The following is an 18,552-nucleotide window of genomic DNA, read 5'->3' as shown; positions in this document are numbered from 1 at the left end:
ATGGACAAGTTCCACTCCTGTGTGACCCTATCGCCAAACCATCTATCTCTTCCATAGAATGCAAGTAAGATGCCGCTTCTCTGCAGTCACCCTAAAATGCCGTCGTGGCTTCTCTGGGTGGGGGTGGGGAGAGCTGCTGCTGGGTGAAGGGCTTGGACCAGACTGAGCACAGAAAGGACAAGAGTGCTGGATCTGTTGAGACCTCGGGCAAGTCCCGCCCACTGTCACTGCCAAGTTCCTTCCCCTGAAAAATGGAGTAAGTGCTCCTTAACTCCGTTCTCACCCTTGATGCTTGGCACTGGGTAGATGCTGAAAAGTGTTTGTGGAAACAAATCTGGAGGATGCTTAAGGCTGACAGGAGGCCCAGAAACTCGAGAATGGACTGGCTGAGCCTCTTCACTCCCACCAAGGGGCAAAATGGGTGCTGAGGACAACGGGCCCAAGGAAAGAGGGCACTCAGAAGAAATCCCGAGGAAGGAGGCCAACTCAAGGGCCCTTCTCCTCAAGCAAACCTCCTGGACCCGCGCCCCTCCCCCCCACCACCAACTCGAGTAGCAGCCACCGCCCCCTTCACACCTACCAGTCCAGATGCAGGGCCCCCCAGAGATGGCGATGCTGTCCCTCTGTTCTGTTTGTCTCCATCCCCAGCTGGGAGGGGGTGGCCCATGGATGGTTCAGGGCAAAAGGGGAAAGGACATCAGTGAAAAGTTAGGTTGGCAAGTTCCAGGGCCCTTGGTATCCGCCTCCCGTCTGGAGCTCACAGACCTGGCACAAATCCTAGCTTTGCACACTGGGGGCTGTGGGACTACACTCAGGTCCCTCCTCTGCTGGCAGTCACAGTGAGGGATTCTGGGTGTTTCTGGCAAAGGGCTGCCCCACACTAGGCACATAATAATGGCCCTCATTGTCATTATTATTATTTAGGAAGGAAAGGAAAGGTTACAGAACCGGCGATAAGGACACTCCGGTGATGAGGAGTGGCTCAGAAGGCCCGTGAACCTCGGCTGGTTCCGAGGCCATGGGCTCCCTGGGACCAAGATTCACCATGTTTTGGGTTTTCCCACCAGACACATGGGGAAGACAGCGCTTCCCCGAGTGTCTCCTGAGACCCCTGGGCCAAAAAGTCAGGGAGTCGGGCCCAATATTTTCTGCGGTTGAGGCACCTCCAAACCTCTCTCCCGCGAGGGTCCCCAAGGTCAGGCCGGCGGCCCCACTGGTCTCCTGCGAAGGCCTGGATCCCGCGGGTCACCCGGGGTCGGCAGGTGAGAAAGGAGGTGCCGCGTGGCCGGGAGTGGGGACTTGCGCGCACCTGCCGCAGGTGAGGCGCAGCCATGCGGAAGGGGGAGGAGCCGTCGTCGCAGCACTCAGGTGAGCCGACCCCCGGCTCCCAGGAGCTAGGCCGAGGGCGGCCGCGGGCTCCAGCGTGGCGGCTACGAGGCGACCCATAGTGTACACAGCGGCCCCAGCGGCTCCGAGTCCCACGCGGCTCGGCAGCCCCAGGAGAACATTCGAGGCAGCGGCGGCGTTGGAGGCCCGGGGTCCGTTCGGTATTTGAATAGCACAAAGGAACCGCCTTGGTCTGATTGGCCAGCCGAGTGGCCCCGGGGCGGGCAGCGCCTGTCACTCGGGAGGCTCTGGCTACCCCTATTGGCTCGTCAGGTGTGGGGCGGGGCCCTAACGCCCGGCTAAATAGCTGGGGCCGGGGCCGGCCGAGGCTCATTGCTTTGGCGCCGAGCGGGGAGCACGAGCCTGCGGGTGGCGCGCGGCGCATGGTGGCGGCTCCTCTCGGAGCGCAGCCGACCCGCTGACCCGGGCTCCGTTTCCCCTACCCGGCGCGCCCCGGCGGCCGGCTGGAGGCCGAGACAGCAGCAGCCTTAACAGCAGCAGCGGCCGCGGCTGCTCCGCCGCCACCGTCTCCGCGGGAGCATGGAGTGCGCCCTGGACGCCCAGAGCCTGATCAGCATCTCCCTGCGCAAGATCCACAGCTCCCGGACCCAGCGCGGCGGCATCAAGCTGCACAAGAACCTCCTGGTGTCCTACGTGCTCCGCAACGCGCGCCAGCTCTACCTGAGCGAGCGCTACGCCGAGCTCTACCGGCGCCAGCAGCAGCAGCAACAGCAGCAGCAACAGCAGCAGCCGCCCCACCACCAGCACCAGCACCTCGCGTACGCGGCGCCCGGCATGCCGGCCAGCGCGGCCGACTTCGGCCCGCTCCAACTTGGCGGCGGCGGGGACGCGGAGGCGCGCGAGCCGGCCGCCCGGCACCAGCTGCACCAGCTCCACCAGCTCCACCAGCTGCACCTCCAGCAGCAGCTGCACCAGCACCAGCACCCGGCGCCCAGGGGCTGCGCGGCGGCGGCGGCCGGGGCGCCCGCGGGCGGCGCGGGGGCGCTCTCGGAGCTGCCCGGGTGCGCCGCGCTCCAGCCGCCGCACGGCGCGCCCCACCGCGGGCAGCCCTTGGAGCCGCTGCAGCCGGGTCCTGCGCCGCTGCCGCCGCCCGCGCCCGCCGCGCTCTGCCCGCGGGACCCTCGCGCCTCGGCCGCCTGCTCCGCGCCCTCCGCGCCCCCAGCGGCCGCCCCTCAGGCCGCTGCTGGCGCCTCCCCGCCCGCCTCCCCGGCCCCCGCCTCCTCCCCCGGCTTCTACCGGGGCGCGTACCCGGCCCCCTCGGACTTCGGCGTGCACTGCAGCAGCCAGACCACCGTGCTGGACCTGGACACTCACGTGGTGACCACGGTGGAGAACGGCTACTTGCACCAGGACTGCTGCGCCTCCGCCCACTGCCCCTGCTGTGGCCAGGGCGCCCCAGGACCCGGCCTGGCGTCCGCCGCCGGCTGCAAGCGCAAGTATTACCCTGGCCAGGAGGAGGACGAAGACGACGAGGAGGACGCTGGCGACCTGGGAGCCGAGCCCCCCGGGGGCGCCCCGTTCGCCCCCTGCAAGCGCGCCCGCTTCGAGGACTTCTGCCCGGACTCGTCCCCGGACGCGTCCAACATCTCAAACTTGATCTCCATCTTTGGCTCGGGCTTCTCGGGGCTGGTGAGCCGACAGCCGGACTCCTCGGAGCAGCCGCCGCCGCTCAACGGGCAGCTGTGCGCCAAGCAGGCGCTCGCCAGCCTCGGCGCCTGGACTCGAGCCATTGTCGCCTTCTAGGGACCCCCGAGGGCACGGGGACCCGGGGCCCCGCGGGGCTGGGGCCAGACAAAGACTCGGCCAAGGGGCGAGAGGAGGGAGCGAACGGGCGCCTGGCCACCCGGGGCTGAGCTGAGGGCGAGCAGGGGGAGGCGGCTGATGTTTTATAAATTGTAAAATAAAAAAAAAAAAAAAAAAAGAAAGAAAAGAAATCTATGATCTTGGACTTTATTTTTGCAGAGAGAAAAAGCGCCTATTTAAGTATGCTTTGTGTTTCTCCTACTCTTTTTTTTCTTTTTATTGTAGTGATTGCAGTGGTGTTTAGCGAGGAGCCAGCCACGTGAGGGAGGGCTGCTGCCCGGAGGAGGTGCCGGGCAGCCGGGGGCGAGGCAGGGCGCCCGGGCCGCCAGGGCGCGCCGGGGGCGCAGCGCAGGAGGGCGCGGGGCCCGGGACGCCGATTCCAATCAGTTGTCAGACTCGGGAAGCCCGGCGCTCGGTTCTCCCGAGTCCCTCCATGGGGTGAGGAATGGGTCTTGTGAAATCCTGAGCAAAAACAAAGGCAAACTCTCTATCTCCGAAAGGGACGTTTGGGTCACATTTCCTCTCCGGGGGCGGCCTCCAAAGTTCTCAAAATGAGAAGGCAGAAATGAAAACACTTCAACTTTTTTTTTTTTTTTCTTCCCCGGGGCGGGTGTCTTGAACCCCTCCTCTCCCCGCCCCTCTGGCTCCGCTCTCTTCCCCTCCTCCACCCGTCTCCCGGACTCGGGGGGTGGCGCCCGGCACCCCGACACTCCCGGACACCGTTTGGGGAAGGGGTGGGGGGCGGGCACGGCGGACTACATTTCCCATCATGCCCAGCACTGCGGTCCTCACTAAACAAAAAAGGAAGTCGATTCCTTCACCTGGATCCCCGGCGGCCCCGAGGGAGGGAGGGGCCGGGACCGCCGACTGCGTTGGAGACTTTTCACTAAGTTCCCGGTCAGATGTGGTGTTTGTGTGTGTGCTTCTAAGTTGCACTGTCCTAGTTCAGGCTTCGGTTGCATTTCATGAAACCAGCATTGTTCGAGGCTGTGAGAACCCTGTCCTGTGTCTTCAGCTCGATAGATTTTGTTTAATTTAAAGCCTTTTGTTGTAAAAAGGTGGGGTTCATCTGCAGCCCCTCTGGTTCTCTGCCATCAGCTCCATGTGGACCCCAAAACAAGTTGCCAACCCTTCCTTTCTTGGCCCTTCTCCCTCATTCTTCTGTATTTTTGTGCATACTGAATTGTATATCACCGGGTAAAACTGTTCAGATGATTTGTTTAAATTTATAATCTTAATAAAAAGCCGATTATAGAGGATGGTGGTGTCTTGTTTTCAGATCGGCCTGGAGGTGGAGGGGAGGACAGAGGGAGGTAGGGAGAGACCCCTACCCCCATGCAAATCCCAGCTCTCCGGGGCCTGGGCGGGCGGGATCTGCCCACATCCGCAGGGCCGGGGGTGGGAGAGGGATTGGAAGTGCGGGATGCTGGTTGCTGGGGATGTTAGGGCTGCGCGCCTCCCCGGCCGCCTTCCCCAAAGGACCCTGCCCCCCCCCCCCACGGGAACGGCCGCCCCCCGGGGTCTCCAGCAGGAAGCGGAGCCTGCCTTCAACACATTTCCTGCCCGGCCTGGAGCGCAGGGCCTGGTCGGCCTCAAGTCTAAGCCCTCTGCGGCCGGGGAAAGCAGCCTAGGGACCCTGGGGGGGGCTTTCTGGGCCACCCACACTCCCCGCCCCGCGCCTCCGCCCGCTCGTCCGCACGTCTCGGGCTGCAACTTGGGGAAGTTTTTTCCTTTTCCTTTTTTTTTTTTTTTTTTTAAGTTGAGTTTGTTATCACTGCTCGGTGCCACTTGGTGGTGTGCTGGCGGCGTCTCCCTCCCTCCTCGCGCCCCTCCCCTCTCCCTCCCGCCTCCCTCCCCCCCGCCTCTCTTCCCTCCCCAGTGGACGGAGGCAGGAAGGCTCCAGGCGCGCTCTCCCCTCTGACCACCTACGGAATGACCTCAGAGTGGGAGAATGTGCCAAGGCCCCGAGGAAGCTCGCGTTCTCCCCACTGGAACCAAATTCACATCTGGAGCCGCGGCTCCGGCCCGGGGGCGCGCGGGGGTGGTTCCAGCTTTACAAATAGGGGATAGGAAAGAAAGACTGAGAAAAAGAAAAAAAAGCCAAGTGGCAGCTTGCTGTTTGTTTGACAGTGTCTCTCGGTGTCCCTCCGGCTCTGGCTGCTCTCCCCAGTGCTCTCGCGCTCCCTCTCTCACCCCTGCGCTCCCCTTTCCTGCGCAAGCCACCCCTCCGGACGACTGGCGCCCCCACCCCACCCCCTCCTGCCCCCTGCTTCACGCCTCCAGCAGCGACTGGAGGGGCTGCCGCCGAGAGGCCCCACCCCAGCCTCTGAGAGGAGGACGCACGGCAGTCCCAGGGGCCCTCTCGGCTTCGGGTCCCCGTGTCGCGCGAGGCGAAGTTCTCGGGGACACTCCAGAGCGCGGGGGGCCGCGAAGGTCTGCGATGGGGGCGGGGGAAGAGAGAGACTAGGGAGGCGTGAGTTACGGGGAGGAACGGCACCTCCACCCCAGCGCCCCCCCCACCACCACCCCCCCCCCCCAGGGCTGTTTTCTCGGCCTCCCACGGGAAGAGTCTGGAGCTGCTGGGGAGGGGGAACAGTGCGTCTCCCCGCTCCCCATTTTCTCCCTGCTGCACAGGGAAGTACCAGGAAAGCTGTTTGATGCACGGTTTTGCTTCAATCCACCAAGCCAGTTGCCAGAGCTCCCCCTAGCGCCACTTCCCGGGCGCTGCAGCGGCTGCGGCTGGGAGTGGGCGAGGCACAGCAGCCAGCGGCCGGGTCGCCGGGGGGCGGGGGGCTGCTCCGCGCCCACCTGGGGCTCAGCGCCCGGGCCGGAGGCAGCCCCGGCTGGAACGGGAGCCCCGGGCCGCGGGCGTCGCCACTCCGGGCCCGCGTCGAGGAGGGGGCACGTGGTCCAGTCGCCTTTGTTGGGAGCGCGGACCCGGGCACGGGAAGGGACCAGCCAAGGGGCTTGGGATCCTGCCCCGCCCCCCCCCCCACGCCCCATCCGTCGCCCGGAGGCCTACGGCAGAGGAGTGCGGCTGGTAAGCTGCCAAACAAGAGCCGTGGACCCAACCGGATCCCGGGACCAGCGTTCCCCTCCCTTTTTGCCAGGTTTTCTGAGCTTCAGCAGTGCCAGGAGCCTCAAGCACATGGGGTTCTAACTGGTGGAGGGAGGCGAATGGAGGGCTCTGAGAGCCCCCAGAAGGGAGGTACCCTTCCCCCCCGCCTTATTTTTTCAGGACTCAGGCATCCACGCAAAGGGTTAATGCCCCGAGCATAATAGGCAGTGACCCAAAACACAACCCACCGGCGATCTACATCTCACGCTAAGATATTCCTTACAAAACAGTTGCACTTGCTACTATGCTGCCCAACACGCGGGGGTGCGGGGGGGGGGGTGGGGAGGGAACCACACCCGGCCACACTGTCCCCAACACAAGACGCTCTAAGCAGCATCTTCACTCAAACCCCCAGGGTACTGCACAGCACGCATCATGCCCACCCAGAACATCCTGAGAGACTAATATTCCCGTGCGTAGCACAGACTGAAAGGCTGGGGGGCTGTGGAGGATGCCCGGTTATGACAGTCCCCGGGAAGGGGGAAGGGGGCAGGCAGGCAGTCCATCCAGAAGTCCACAGACCCAGATCCACAGACAAGCCCCTCTTTCTCCAGCAAAACAAAGGCCAAGACAGACCCCACAAGAGCCCCCAGGCAGGAGTCGGGGTGCTGCTTGGGGAGGTAGGGAGACCCAGGGAGTGATGGGGTGGGGCGCTTCCAGAGCACAGCAGCTCTGGAAGCCAGAACTCCAGCAAACCTCTCGCTCATTTCCCTAGGTCCCCCACCACCACCACCACATGCAAACACACACACACACACACTTCCCCCAGCTCCTAGAACACCGCAGATCCTGCTGCCCTTGATACGTGGCGTAGGGTTGAGCCAGGCTCCAAGCGGCGCTCCCAGCAACATAGAGCTGCTGGGATGACAGTCCAGATCCTCAGGGAGCTCCAGGCTGCCCTCCAGAGAAGCCAGGGGCTGGGGATGCCCAGGGTTCCCAAGAGAGCCACTGAGCAGGGCACTGAGATCTGAGTGCTTTTATGGTGTATGCATGCGTGTGTGTGTGTGTGTGTGTGTCCTGTGACTTTCTTCTCTGCACTTCAGATTCCCACTCCCCGACTACAGACCCACTTCTCACTACAGCTATAGACGGCAGCTGCTGGTTTCCCATCTCCCAGCTTTGCCACCCGACTGAGACTGTCCTCTTACTGTCATATCCCAAGCCTGTGTTCTGTCCCCAACCTGGGGCCAGGGTAGGAGGGTGGTTGGTAGCCCCCACGGGAAGCTCCTGGGCAGAGAAGGGGCGCTCTTCTCAAGGAGGGTGGTACCCGGTGACAGACCAGAGGTGTCCAGAGAGAGGGGCTACAAGCCAAGCTAAAGGACGCTTTTAGCTGTGGGACTTGGGGAGACCCAGGACACAGGCATGGCTGCTTCAGGGCTTGGTGACTAAGTGCAGCCAACACAGCCCTGAGGGAGGAACATTCTCCTTGCTCCTAGCTCCCAGCCAGGCTAAGGAGGCTCCAGGGCCATCTGGTGCCTCCCAGGTTTGCCCCTCGGGGAACCCCCAGGGGAAGGGAGGCTGCAGCCCCCAGGGCAGGGGGGCAGGGTTCTCCCAGCAGGCTCCTCGGCAGGGATAGTGACATGGGCCACCGTTGTGGGGCTGAGGGCAGCGAACAGCCAGCCGCAAGGAGGCCAAACTGGAAGAACTTGGCTGGAACTCCTGTGTGGCCCTTCCAGGCACTCCCAGATGACCACTGCAAAGGCTTTGAGGGGAAGCTGGGGTGATGAAGGGGTCTGGCCAGTAGGGATGGAGGGGGAAGGGCCATGCTGAGGTTATCGTACCCACCTTCAGACACGGACACGCAGCTGGTGGGGTCTGGGGACATCGTCGTCGGGGGGGGCGGGGTACAGGTAACATGATCTTTTCTCACATGCAGGTGAAAAAAAGGCTGACTAGAAGCTCCAAAATACTTAAGTGGTTATTACTAGGTGCGGACTTTACAGACAAGCTTTGTTTGATCCTTCATACATTTCTAGATTTTCCAGATTTTCTGCAGTGAGCACGTATCACTTTCATATACTTAGAAGAAAAAAACTAACACTACATGTGTCGGAGAAAAATGTGACGTGACAGGTGCCGTAATCGATGTATGGACGGCATGCTACGGAGCAGAGCGGGGGGAGCCGCTGTATTCAGCCTGTCTGGGCCAGGCTCCCCCCTGACAAACAGAACACGCACCAAAAAGCCTTGATTCGCCAGAATTCGCCCTCCTGCGCTCTGTCTTTGTTAAAAGAAGCCTGAGACAAAAAACGACAGCTCATCTCGAGGATGTTGTTGAAGAGGCCTTCTGGAGGGAGCCTTGTTAATTCTCACCTCTGACCCCTGGCCCAGCTCCACCCCGTCCTACCCATCAATCATCACCGAATGATTCGCCCAGAGTTGCTAGATTACCTGGAGAGGAGGGTTGTAAGAGGCAAATGTGCTTGAGAAACGTTTGCAGCAACTTAGGCCAAAGAGCACTGGACCAGGAGTCTGGAGACCGAGGGGCAGGCTCTGGGTCGGCCACAGGCTTACCTTGAGACCTGGGCTGAGTCGCTCTCCCAGCAAGCCCACATTCCCTCACCTGTAGGGATAGAGTTAAGAGGAGGGGAGTAGGGGCGCCTGGGTTGAGGCAACTTAGTCGGTTAAGTGCCCGACTTCGGCTCAGGTAGGTCATGATGTCACGGTTCCCGAGTTCAAGCCCCACGTCAGGCTCTGTGCTGACAGCTCAGAGCCTGGAGCCTGCTTCCGATCCTGTGTCTCCCTCTCTCTCTGCCGCTCCCCTGCTCGTACTCTGTGTCTCTCTTTTTCTCAGAAATAAATAAGACATTAAAAAAATTAAAAAAAAAAAACCACAGCCACCTATAAGCACGGTCATCTGCCTGTTTTACTCATTCATTCGAAAAATCCATGCATTCAGTCATTCAAATATTTATCGAGTACCTATAGGTGCCAGGCAGCGAAGACACAGCCGAGAACAAGATAGACAAGGGCCCTGTCCTCAGGGAGCTTACATTCCAGTAGGGGAGACAGACAAGAAGCAACGAAACCAATAAACATTAAGTTACATGTGACAGAAAAATAAAACAGGGCCAGACGGGACTAGGGAGAAGGGGGCGTGGCACCACTTCCGAGTTGGTGTGACATTTGCGCTGAGACCCAGACGGGTCAGCTGGATTAGTCAGTATAGGAGAGGCTCTGCGGTGGTAACAAATCAATCCCCAAATCTCGGAGATTTGGCACAACGAAGATGAATTTCCTGACCCTGCAAAATCCCGCTAAACTGACGATTCTCCGAAGGCTGCTGTCGTCCACGAGGCGACTCAGTGATTCAGGAGTACAGAGTCCCGCAAGGGCCCTTCATCACCTCAGTCAGGAAGCGATTTCCCCTCGGGGCGCCTGGGTGGCTCAGTCCGCTGAGGGACCCACTTCGGCTCAGGTCGTGATCTCCTGGTTCGCGGGTTCAAGCCCCGCGTCGGGCTCCGTGCAGAGCCCGCTTCGGATCCTCTGTCTCCCTCTCTCTCCGCCCCGCCCCTGCTTGCACTCTTTCCCTCTCTCTTTCAAAAATAAATAAAAAACATTAAAAAAAAAACAAACAAACAAAAGAAGTGATCTCCCTCACCTATACTCACAGCCAATTGGCCAGGATTAGTCGCACGAACTTGCCTAACCGCCAGGGGCCCGGCAAGGGCAGTGCTCTTGGGGGCCTCGGAAGGCAAGGCAAGGCACAGGTGGTGGGGCACTAGAAGTCTCTACCACAGCAGCCGGACAGACGACAGCGGAAGAGCAGTCCAGGAGGCAGCAGCAGCACAAAGATACACAGGAGCTACTTCGGTGTGTGGGAGGCCCAGGAAGACAGCTCGCATGGCCGAGGCAGAGGGCAAGGGGGTCAGTGGCAAGAAATGGGACCAGAAAAGAAGGCAGGGACGGGAGGATGCGGTTATGACCCACGAAGGAACTTGGAGCCGTGTCTGGCACCCAGCAAGCACCCGAGAAATGGTATGATTACTGGCATAGGAACTTCCTTCCTTTCCCCAGGTCAGTGGGGGGAGGGGCAGAGGGAGGAGATAAACCAGTACAACCACAGTCCGGGTCAGTTTCCCTGGTCGCGCCGGGCAGGCTGAGGCTCCAGGCCAGTTGGAGCTCTGTCCCTCCTCCTAATGGATTGAGCCCCATAGACGCAGGCATCCAAGGACCCTCAGCAAAGAGGGACGGTGGCAGGGTTGTCCCAGGGCCGCATGAGTGTTCCTTGTGTGACATCCCCTCCCCGGAAGTTGTAATACCAGATGAGCAAAGGTGGACCAGCACACCTAAGGCCTGGCAACCGAGGGCTTCCCGAGGCCACCCCCACTGGGGACGCCCGTCCGGAGCCCAGCCTTGTGGTGCCAGTTCAGCCTCCAGAGCCACACGGGCCGGAGTGCAAACTGGGTTCTGTCACTTTCTAGGGAACGACAGGCTCTTCACTTCCCCTCTCCAAATCTCCAGTCCCCTGTCCACAAAATGAGGATGTGCATGAGAACTCACCTGTGCAGTGAGCCTTCTAGAACACCTCACCTGGTATACAGTAGGTCCCCGGTAAGCAAGAGTTTTGATATTGTCACCACTCAGCTCTGCGCAGATAATAAGCTTTCACTGCAAGATGCAGGACAGGCTTTCTACTGACTCTACTGACTCCGAACAAAATTGACGATCAAAGAATTCCGATGATGTATCTTTTTGCAGAGAGACCCACGCTGAGATCTTTTTAACTCTGAGGCCAGGGAAGGAGGGCAGAGAGGGTGCCCCATACACTTTAAACTTTGTTGGATTTTGTGTGCGTGTGTCTTTCCATGATCGGCAGTCGTGTTTTCAAATATGCTAGTCTCCAGGAAGGTGCCTAAGTATCTTCAAGGTCTGGCTATACCCGACAGTCAACATTTACCCAAGGTGTGTTTAACAATTTCATTCAGGATGTATGCTTGGTGACTGAATGAATGGATGGATGGATGAGTGGATGGGCTATCTGTCCCATTCATTTTATTTATTTATTTTTTCAAAAAAAATTTTTAATGTTTATTTTTGAGGGAGAGAGACAGAGAGACAGAACATGAGTGGAGGAGGGGCAGAGAGGAGACACAGCATCTGAAGTAGGATTCAGGCTCTGAGCTCTCAGCACAGAGCCCGATTCAGGCTTCGAACTCACAGACCTTGAGATCATGACCCGAGCCGAAGTCAGATACTTAACCGACTAAGCCACCCAGGCGCCCTTATTTTTAATTTTTTTTAATGTTTATTTATTTATTTTGAGAGAGAGAGAGAGAGAGAGAGAGAGAGAGCACAAGTTGGGGAGGGGCAGAGAGAGGGAGAGACAGAAAATTCCAAGCAGGCTCCATTCTGTCAGCAAAGAGCCCAATGCGGGGCTCGATCCCACAACCTGTGAGATCATGATCTGAGCTGAAATCAATCATCTGAGGTTTAACCCACTGAGCCACCCAGGCGCCCCCTAAGGAGTGGTTTAAAGGGAAAACAGTTGGTGAGACATGGCCTGCCTTCCCCTAGCCAGGCCCTTCCCACCCCCAGTCCCCTCCATCTCTAACCCCTCCCCCTCTTGCCCCCACCCCAGTCATTTCCTGAAGTTTCTTGAACATTCCCATGCACCCTTCCCAGGTTGATTCCCCCCCCCACGTCCAGTCACCCTCCAGGACACGACACACACACACACACACACACACACACACACAACCCGGGGTGGAACTTGAGGCTCTCCTACACCCACATCAACCGGCCTGGGGAATGCTGGGAAGGCTGAGGAATAAAGCCTCCCTTTCTCCCGAGAAAGAACTGGAGTTCTGAGACAGATAAAGGACCTGGCTGAGAACAGAAGAGGTCCTCGTGGGGAAGGCAGTTAGATCTCTGGCCTGCAGACATTCCGAATGGATGGACATCCCGTCTCTCCTTGGCCTCTCCTTCAGTTTGCTCTGGGGCGTGGGCAAGATGGCCACCGGCCAGGCCCAGCTTCACAGGCCTGTGACCAGTGTGGTCACACAGGGCCTCACGTTCAAAGGACCCCATGCTTGGGGTTTAACGCTCTGCAGCTGCTGTCTTGAAATCCATAACCATTTGTCTTTGAATCTGTGTTTTGTAAGTGACATCTGATGGGACAATGGAGCACGCGCCAAGAACTTGGAGCTTCAAGCCATGTGCTGTCCTGCCTCCTGCCACCTCCCTGCCTCCCCGGGACAGGTTCTCAGCTCCCCCTTACCCCCTGGCACCGTGGCCCCGCCTGGCCTCCCCCTCCACTGACGCCCTCCACCCCGGGTACAGGCACAGGGAGGGTGGGGGTCAGGTATCGGGGGTGTGCCAGCGGCCATCACTGCCCAGGATTGGCAGCATGCACTTGGGCACCCGTGGCAGGGGTGGCAGGGTGCCTGGGAGGGTCTGCAGTATCCCCAAGCCCAATAGCACTCCCTGAAGCAGCTTTGTGTGGTCAAGGATCTTCTTCCTCCTCCTGTAGCCCTCCCGGGACTGCCTTGTGTTTGTCTTCTCTGGCCAGCTCAAGGCACCCTCGGGGACAAGCCGCGAAATAAAAAATTGTATCCTTTTGGCGATTCTGCACAGGAACGAAACGCTCTGGTTTTGCATTTAAAACCGCTATTGCACAATATGGAGATGAATGGTAAAATTCATGCTAGTCATTTAAAATTTTTATTTTTCTTTACATAGAATGACATTAAGCAGCAAACAGAAGACACCGTGACAAGTTGGGAGAGAGCCTGTAGAAGTAAAAGCGTTCTATGTATTTTCAATGGCACTTTTTCCCGCTTTTCCGGCAAAGGGCCCCGCATTTGGCTGGGCCCCACAAGGACACAGCTGGCCCTGCCACTAGCGTCCCCAGGACAACACCGTCCCAGAAGCCCGGCACAAGGGGCATCCACCCAATAGCGCCAACAGGAAGTACCACGGATCGCACTCACCTGCACAGCCTGGGTCACATGCTCATTTCTGAACCAATCACAGCAGATGAGGAGGCAGGAGCCCTCTGATTGGTCAGGTCTGGGCATGTGTCCATCCCCAAGACTAGGGGATTGGTCAGCCCACCTCAGTGCCTCCCAAGGGGTGCTCCATGGGGAAGAGGGATTCCATTCCCAGAGGAATGGGGACTGTCCAGCCACCAACCCCTCCTCCCCTCAACGCTGTCCTTTCTCTACACACTCCTTATGCTTAGTTTAAAAGGGAGAACAGGGGCAGCTGGCTGGCTCAGTGGGCAGAGTGTGTGACTCGATCTCGGGACTGTGAGTTCGAACCCCACTTTGGGTGGAGAGATTACTTAAAAAACAATTTTGACGGGTGCCTGGGTGGCTCAGGCGTTTGGGCGGCCGACTTCGGCTCAGGTCACGATCCCAGGGTTTGTGAGTTCAAGCCCCGCATCAGGCTCTGTGCTGACAGCTCAGAGCCTGGAGCCTGCTTCAGATTCTGTGTCTCCCTCTCTCTCTCTGCTCATCCCCTGCTTGCACTCTCTCTCTCTCTCCCTCTCTCTCTCTCTCTCAAAAATAAACATTTTTTAAATTAAAAAAACTGAATTTTGGGGGGGACCTGGTTGGCTCAGTCAGTTCAGCATCTGACTCTTGATCTTGGATCAGGTCATGATCTCATGGCTCATGGGTTCGAGCCCCAAGTCAGGCACACACCGTCCCTGCGGAGCCTGCTTGGGATTCTTTCTTTCTCTCTCTCTCTCTCTCTTTCTGCCCCTCCCCAGCTCACTCTCTCTGTCTCTCTCCCTCCCTCTCTCAAAATAAATAAACTTTAAAAAAAAAAAAAAAAAGGGCTTACTCTGGCCTGCTGCCCCTCCAACTCCCCCCCCCCACCACCACCACCACACTGCCCTTGCTCTCAGTCCCTTGAACTCATTGGCTCCTGCATCTGGAGAGAACAGAGCCTCACACACGGAAGGTGCTCAATAAACTTCCATTGGCTCAACGGCCCCACTTCCTGTGGATCAGGCAGGCATGGGGAAGGTGGCTGTGAATGAACCCTGGCCTCCATCAATGAAACAGGGGAGGCCCAGGGGTGGGGGTGGGGGAGGCCTCAGATGTGGAGAGGCAAGTGGGTGGTCTGTTTCCAGGAGGGGCTTCAGTGCCAGGATGGACACTTGCCCTGCGATGCAGGGTGGCATCTCTGTATTACCAAAAGCAGGGCAGCTCTCGCTCGGTGTCTTTCCTTCCCGCTTTGCCTCTCTGCCCTTTGGGATCTCCCTGAAACCCAGCCTACTCGAGGCCAAGTTCACACAGTCGGCCTCGAGGGTGCCGTGTGAACCACAGAAGCACAAAACCCCAGAGCCTAGGACACTGGGAAGCCATCCTGCCAGGGTGGCCCTCCGTGGGGTCCCAGAGCTCCTGCATTAGAGTTGTCCGGGGAGGGACAACCCGGCACCCAGGGCTCCATCTAGCACCTGTTATCCAGATTTTTCTAGGATTTTTCTATTCATTCACTCACTCAACAAATAGGTATTGGGCACCCACCTACGCTGGGGCAGTCACTAATCCAGGCCCTGGAGATTCACTGGTGACCACAATAAACCTGCTTCCTGCCCTCCAACCGAGCTTTACATTCTCCTCAGAGCGATGATAACCAAGTAAACAAATCAATAGTAAATTCAGATCGTGATGAGTGTCCTACAGGCAACTAGAACAGAAGGCAGGTTGGAGAAGAGCTGGCCTGGTGGGGGCTCCCTCAGCAGCAACTCAGAGAAAGCAGGGAGGGCCCCTTGGAGGTGGCGTCACTTGAGCTGAGCCCTGAGCTACCGGACAGAGCCACTGCTCACCCTGGAGCCCGAGCAGTCCCAGCAGAGGAAACAGCAGGTCCAAATGCCCTGGGGCAGGAAGGAGTTTGGCATCTTAGAGGGCCAGGGGGAGAGCAGTGTGGCTGGAGCACAGGAAGTGGGGCAGAACACAAGGACCAGAGGAGTCAGATCCCGTGGTGGATTGATCCGCCAGCAGTGAGAAGCCCACTTGAAGAATATGATGGGACTTAGAGGGCAGAGTGGAGTCAGGAGACCAGAGAGGAGGCTGCCACACCGGTCTAGTGAGAGCTGGGAGCGGCTGAGATGACACAGGGCAGGCAGGGGAGAAGCGGACAGATGTGGGTTATAATCTGGAGAGGGACCCCACGGGGCCCGTTTGCGGGTTGACTTTGGGGAATGGAAGAGAGGCGAATGCGTGGATCTGGGGCCTGACGGTTGCTGTCCAGAGATGGGCTGCCCGGAAGTGGAGGACAATCGAGAGCCCACTGGCCACAGGCAATTTCCACGACAGAGAAGTCTTTCTCTTGCCCAGCAGGAAGTGCCTCATCATGCTGACAACGTAGCTCCCGCGTCAGACAAAGTCAGGGTCCATCCTGACTCACGGGGTGAGCTGGAGACCTTGTGCGCGTCCCCTCCCCCCCGCTTCCTCATCCCTACGATGCGGGTGATGCCACTTTCTCAGCTCACCCTGGGGACTCCGTGAGGCCGCGTGGAAAGCTGTCCTGCAGGCTGACACATGGCTATGAGCCAGAACTGTCATTACTGTCCTTGCCATTCTGCCTCTTCCTTGTCTTTGTGTGGCTGGCTCTGCCTCCCGGAAAGAAATGGGGCTCTGGAAGTGGGTGCCTCTCAGACAGGGCCAGGGTCTGGGGCCGGTCCTGGAGGGATGGACGCTGATGCGGGGGGGGGGGGGGAAGGGGAGGAGGGCTCTCGGGCCGCCTGAGTGGCGACCGCGCAAGGCAGCCAGGGCCACCCGGCAGTTTCAGGTAAGGCCCAGGGAGGGGCTACGGGAGTGTGAGCTTCAGCAGGAAAGAGACCAGCACCTCCCTGGCGAGCCAGTGTCTTCACCCACCAGGGTCTCAGTTTCCTCCTCTGTGAAATGGGGACATAGTCGGCCCATAGTGAGGATTGAAGTGAGACATGCTTTTAAGCACTTCACAGACACACGGGCTGGGCTCAGGAGCCACCAGTCCCAAGGCCTCTTGGGGACAGCCTGAAGGGTCAGGGTGCAGGCAGCTGCTGGGGCCTGGAGCAGCAGTGGCAGGTGGGGACATGGGGGGGGGGGGGCGGGTAAGAAATGTGCACGGAGGACTCACCAGGCCAGCGTGGTCCAGGCCAGAGGTTGGGCCCGGGGTCAGCAGGCGGCAATGGGACAAGCCCCCCACCCCCACCAGCTACACCTCAGAGCCTTCCCGGGGCCCCTCGACACCCACCAGCAAGCCTCCCCCACCCTGTCGTCAGGCCCATCGTTCCCTAAACGCTCTCCTGTGTCCTTCTAAAACCTCCACGGGGAGTCGACGCCATCACCGAACTCAGTGGCGAGGATGTCCGTGCTGGGGCCCGACAGCCTGGGGGTGCGTACCTCTTGCCGAGGACGCCCTCGCCCTCTGTGCCTCCGTCACTGCGACCCCCGCCACGGGTGGCTTGTGAAGACTGAATGAGCTAATGTAGGCAGAGCCCTGCACTGACTGGTTCCCCTTCAAAAGATCGTGCAGTCACCCCTGTAAGACCAAATTGATTTGTCCCCAATTTATACCTGAGGAAACTGGGGCTCCGACAGGTTAAGCCACTGGCTCAAGGTCACACAAGGGCAACAGAAGAGCTGACTCCAGAGCCCAGGCACGCCTGGACCACTCCACTCCCCATCCCCGGCAGAGACCCTAGAAGAGTCTGCCCAGAGATCAGACCAACCCCCCAAAGCCCCCAAGTGGAGGAGGTCTGAGCAGCCTGGTCCAGCTGAGGCTGGACTCCGGTTATCTGGGGAAGGGGCATCTGCACTCCCGCCTGCCTTGCCGGTGTCCCTTCTGAAAAGCCCCAACACAGTCCCAAGCAAATGAGGAGGGAAAAGGGACTTGTCCACACCCATACCTAGAGGTCGGCACAGGTCCAGCCGGAGCGGGTGCTTGGTGTCCCGGAGCGGTGGCAGTGGATAGAGGGGAGAGCGCTGAGACCAGAGTCAAGGGCACGGCCGGCCGCCCTGTGAGGGGGGCGCACTTCCCACTTCTTTCTGCTTGCGGGGCACCGACTTCCTGCCAGTTTCTCGCTGCCAAGGTTCCGAGAGGCGAGACGCACAGATGCGAGACCGGAGAGGCTCAGAGAGGTGAAGACCTTTGTCCAAGGTCACGCAGATCTGCCTGATTCCCGAGACCTCGCTGCCACTGCGTTGCCTAGAGACCCCGTCCTGTCCCGGGTCCCTGTGGTGCTGGGCACAGTGCCCTCCACACCCCCTGCTCAGAGGGCGGTGGTGGATGAAGCCGGGGCTCCGGGCTCCGCTCCTCTGCTGAGTAGGGACTCAAGCCGTAGGGCTTTGCGGTAGGGCTGCAGGCACTGGGAAAATGGAACCATTCCTCCCTTGTTTATCACCACCACAGTCCCCACTCCAGGCTGGGGACGGGAGAAGGGCACCTCAACTCTGGTCGGGGGGGGGGGGTGCTCTGAGCCATACCCTGCGCTGAAAGCTCACCTCCCATCCTTTGTCCCACATATCTGAGTAGGTCCCCTCCTCCCTTCTCTCCCTCCTGCCTCTCTGCCAGAGGTGCACCAGACTCCGTGCTCTTTAAGGGAAACACTTTATCAGTTTCTTTTTTTTTTTTTCCTACTACAAAATAGCATGTGGACACCACAGAAAGACTTAAAATTCAAAAATGAAAACCAAAAGGCAAAGTTAAAACTTACCCACAATCACTTTCTCTTTCTTTTGTGGTTCACTAACGTTTAACATTTTCAGAACTGTTTCTCGGGAGCAGGAAAGGCAGTAAGGGTTTCGTGAAAACCCTCACAGCCCCACCACCCAAAGATAAGCACCCGGAGAAACGGCCTCCCGGCCCTTTGTCCGTGTGGATGGACAGAGAGACGGATGGATCAAAATGTAGATCGTTGGCTTTCTCACAAAAAGGAGGTATACTTTTCCTGCAGTCATTGGAGCTGTTTTGCCTGCTTGGCAACTAACGGGTCGCAAGCGCCTCTCCCGAAGAATAGACGGAGACGCGCATCAGCTGAGGGCTCACTGTAGGACTGTTCCGTCCTGCTTCTGATAATCCCCAACTGTTGGACACACGGGGCAGTTCGGATGTCCCATCAGGGCAAGTCATGCTAGGATACGCTCCAGGAGGAAGGGCCCGGTCTGTCTTGCCCACTGTAGCATCCCAGCGCCCGGCACCCGGCTTGGGAGCAGAGAAGCCTCCAGCGACGTTTGCCAAGTGAGTGAACCGACACGAGCTCAGCCCCGACCTGGGCCTCTCCGGCC

At 59.1% G+C, this 18,552-nt stretch overlaps 1 protein-coding gene across 1 annotated transcript; it reads left to right on the top strand.

The window, feature by feature from the left end:
• Positions 1–1,729: 1,729 nt before the first annotated feature.
• IER5L (immediate early response 5 like) lies at positions 1,730–4,469 on the top strand. The gene has a single exon (XM_043565353.1). It carries the CDS (start codon positions 1,927–1,929, stop codon positions 3,148–3,150), a length of 1,224 nt encoding a protein of 407 aa, XP_043421288.1. The 5' UTR covers positions 1,730–1,926; the 3' UTR covers positions 3,151–4,469.
• The last annotated feature ends 14,083 nt before the right edge of the window (positions 4,470–18,552 follow it).

Source organism: Prionailurus bengalensis, chromosome D4 (assembly GCF_016509475.1).
Source record: "Prionailurus bengalensis isolate Pbe53 chromosome D4, Fcat_Pben_1.1_paternal_pri, whole genome shotgun sequence".
Lineage (NCBI taxonomy): Eukaryota > Metazoa > Chordata > Mammalia > Carnivora > Felidae > Prionailurus > Prionailurus bengalensis.
The sequence above is the reverse complement of the archived record's forward strand: the minus strand, read 5'-3'. Positions and strand labels throughout refer to the sequence as shown.

What these genes read in the sequence shown, in the direction of transcription:
- IER5L (XM_043565353.1), top strand. Translation starts at nt 1,927, where the DNA reads ATGGAGTGCGCCCTGGACGCCCAGAGCCTGATCAGCATCTCCCTGCGC.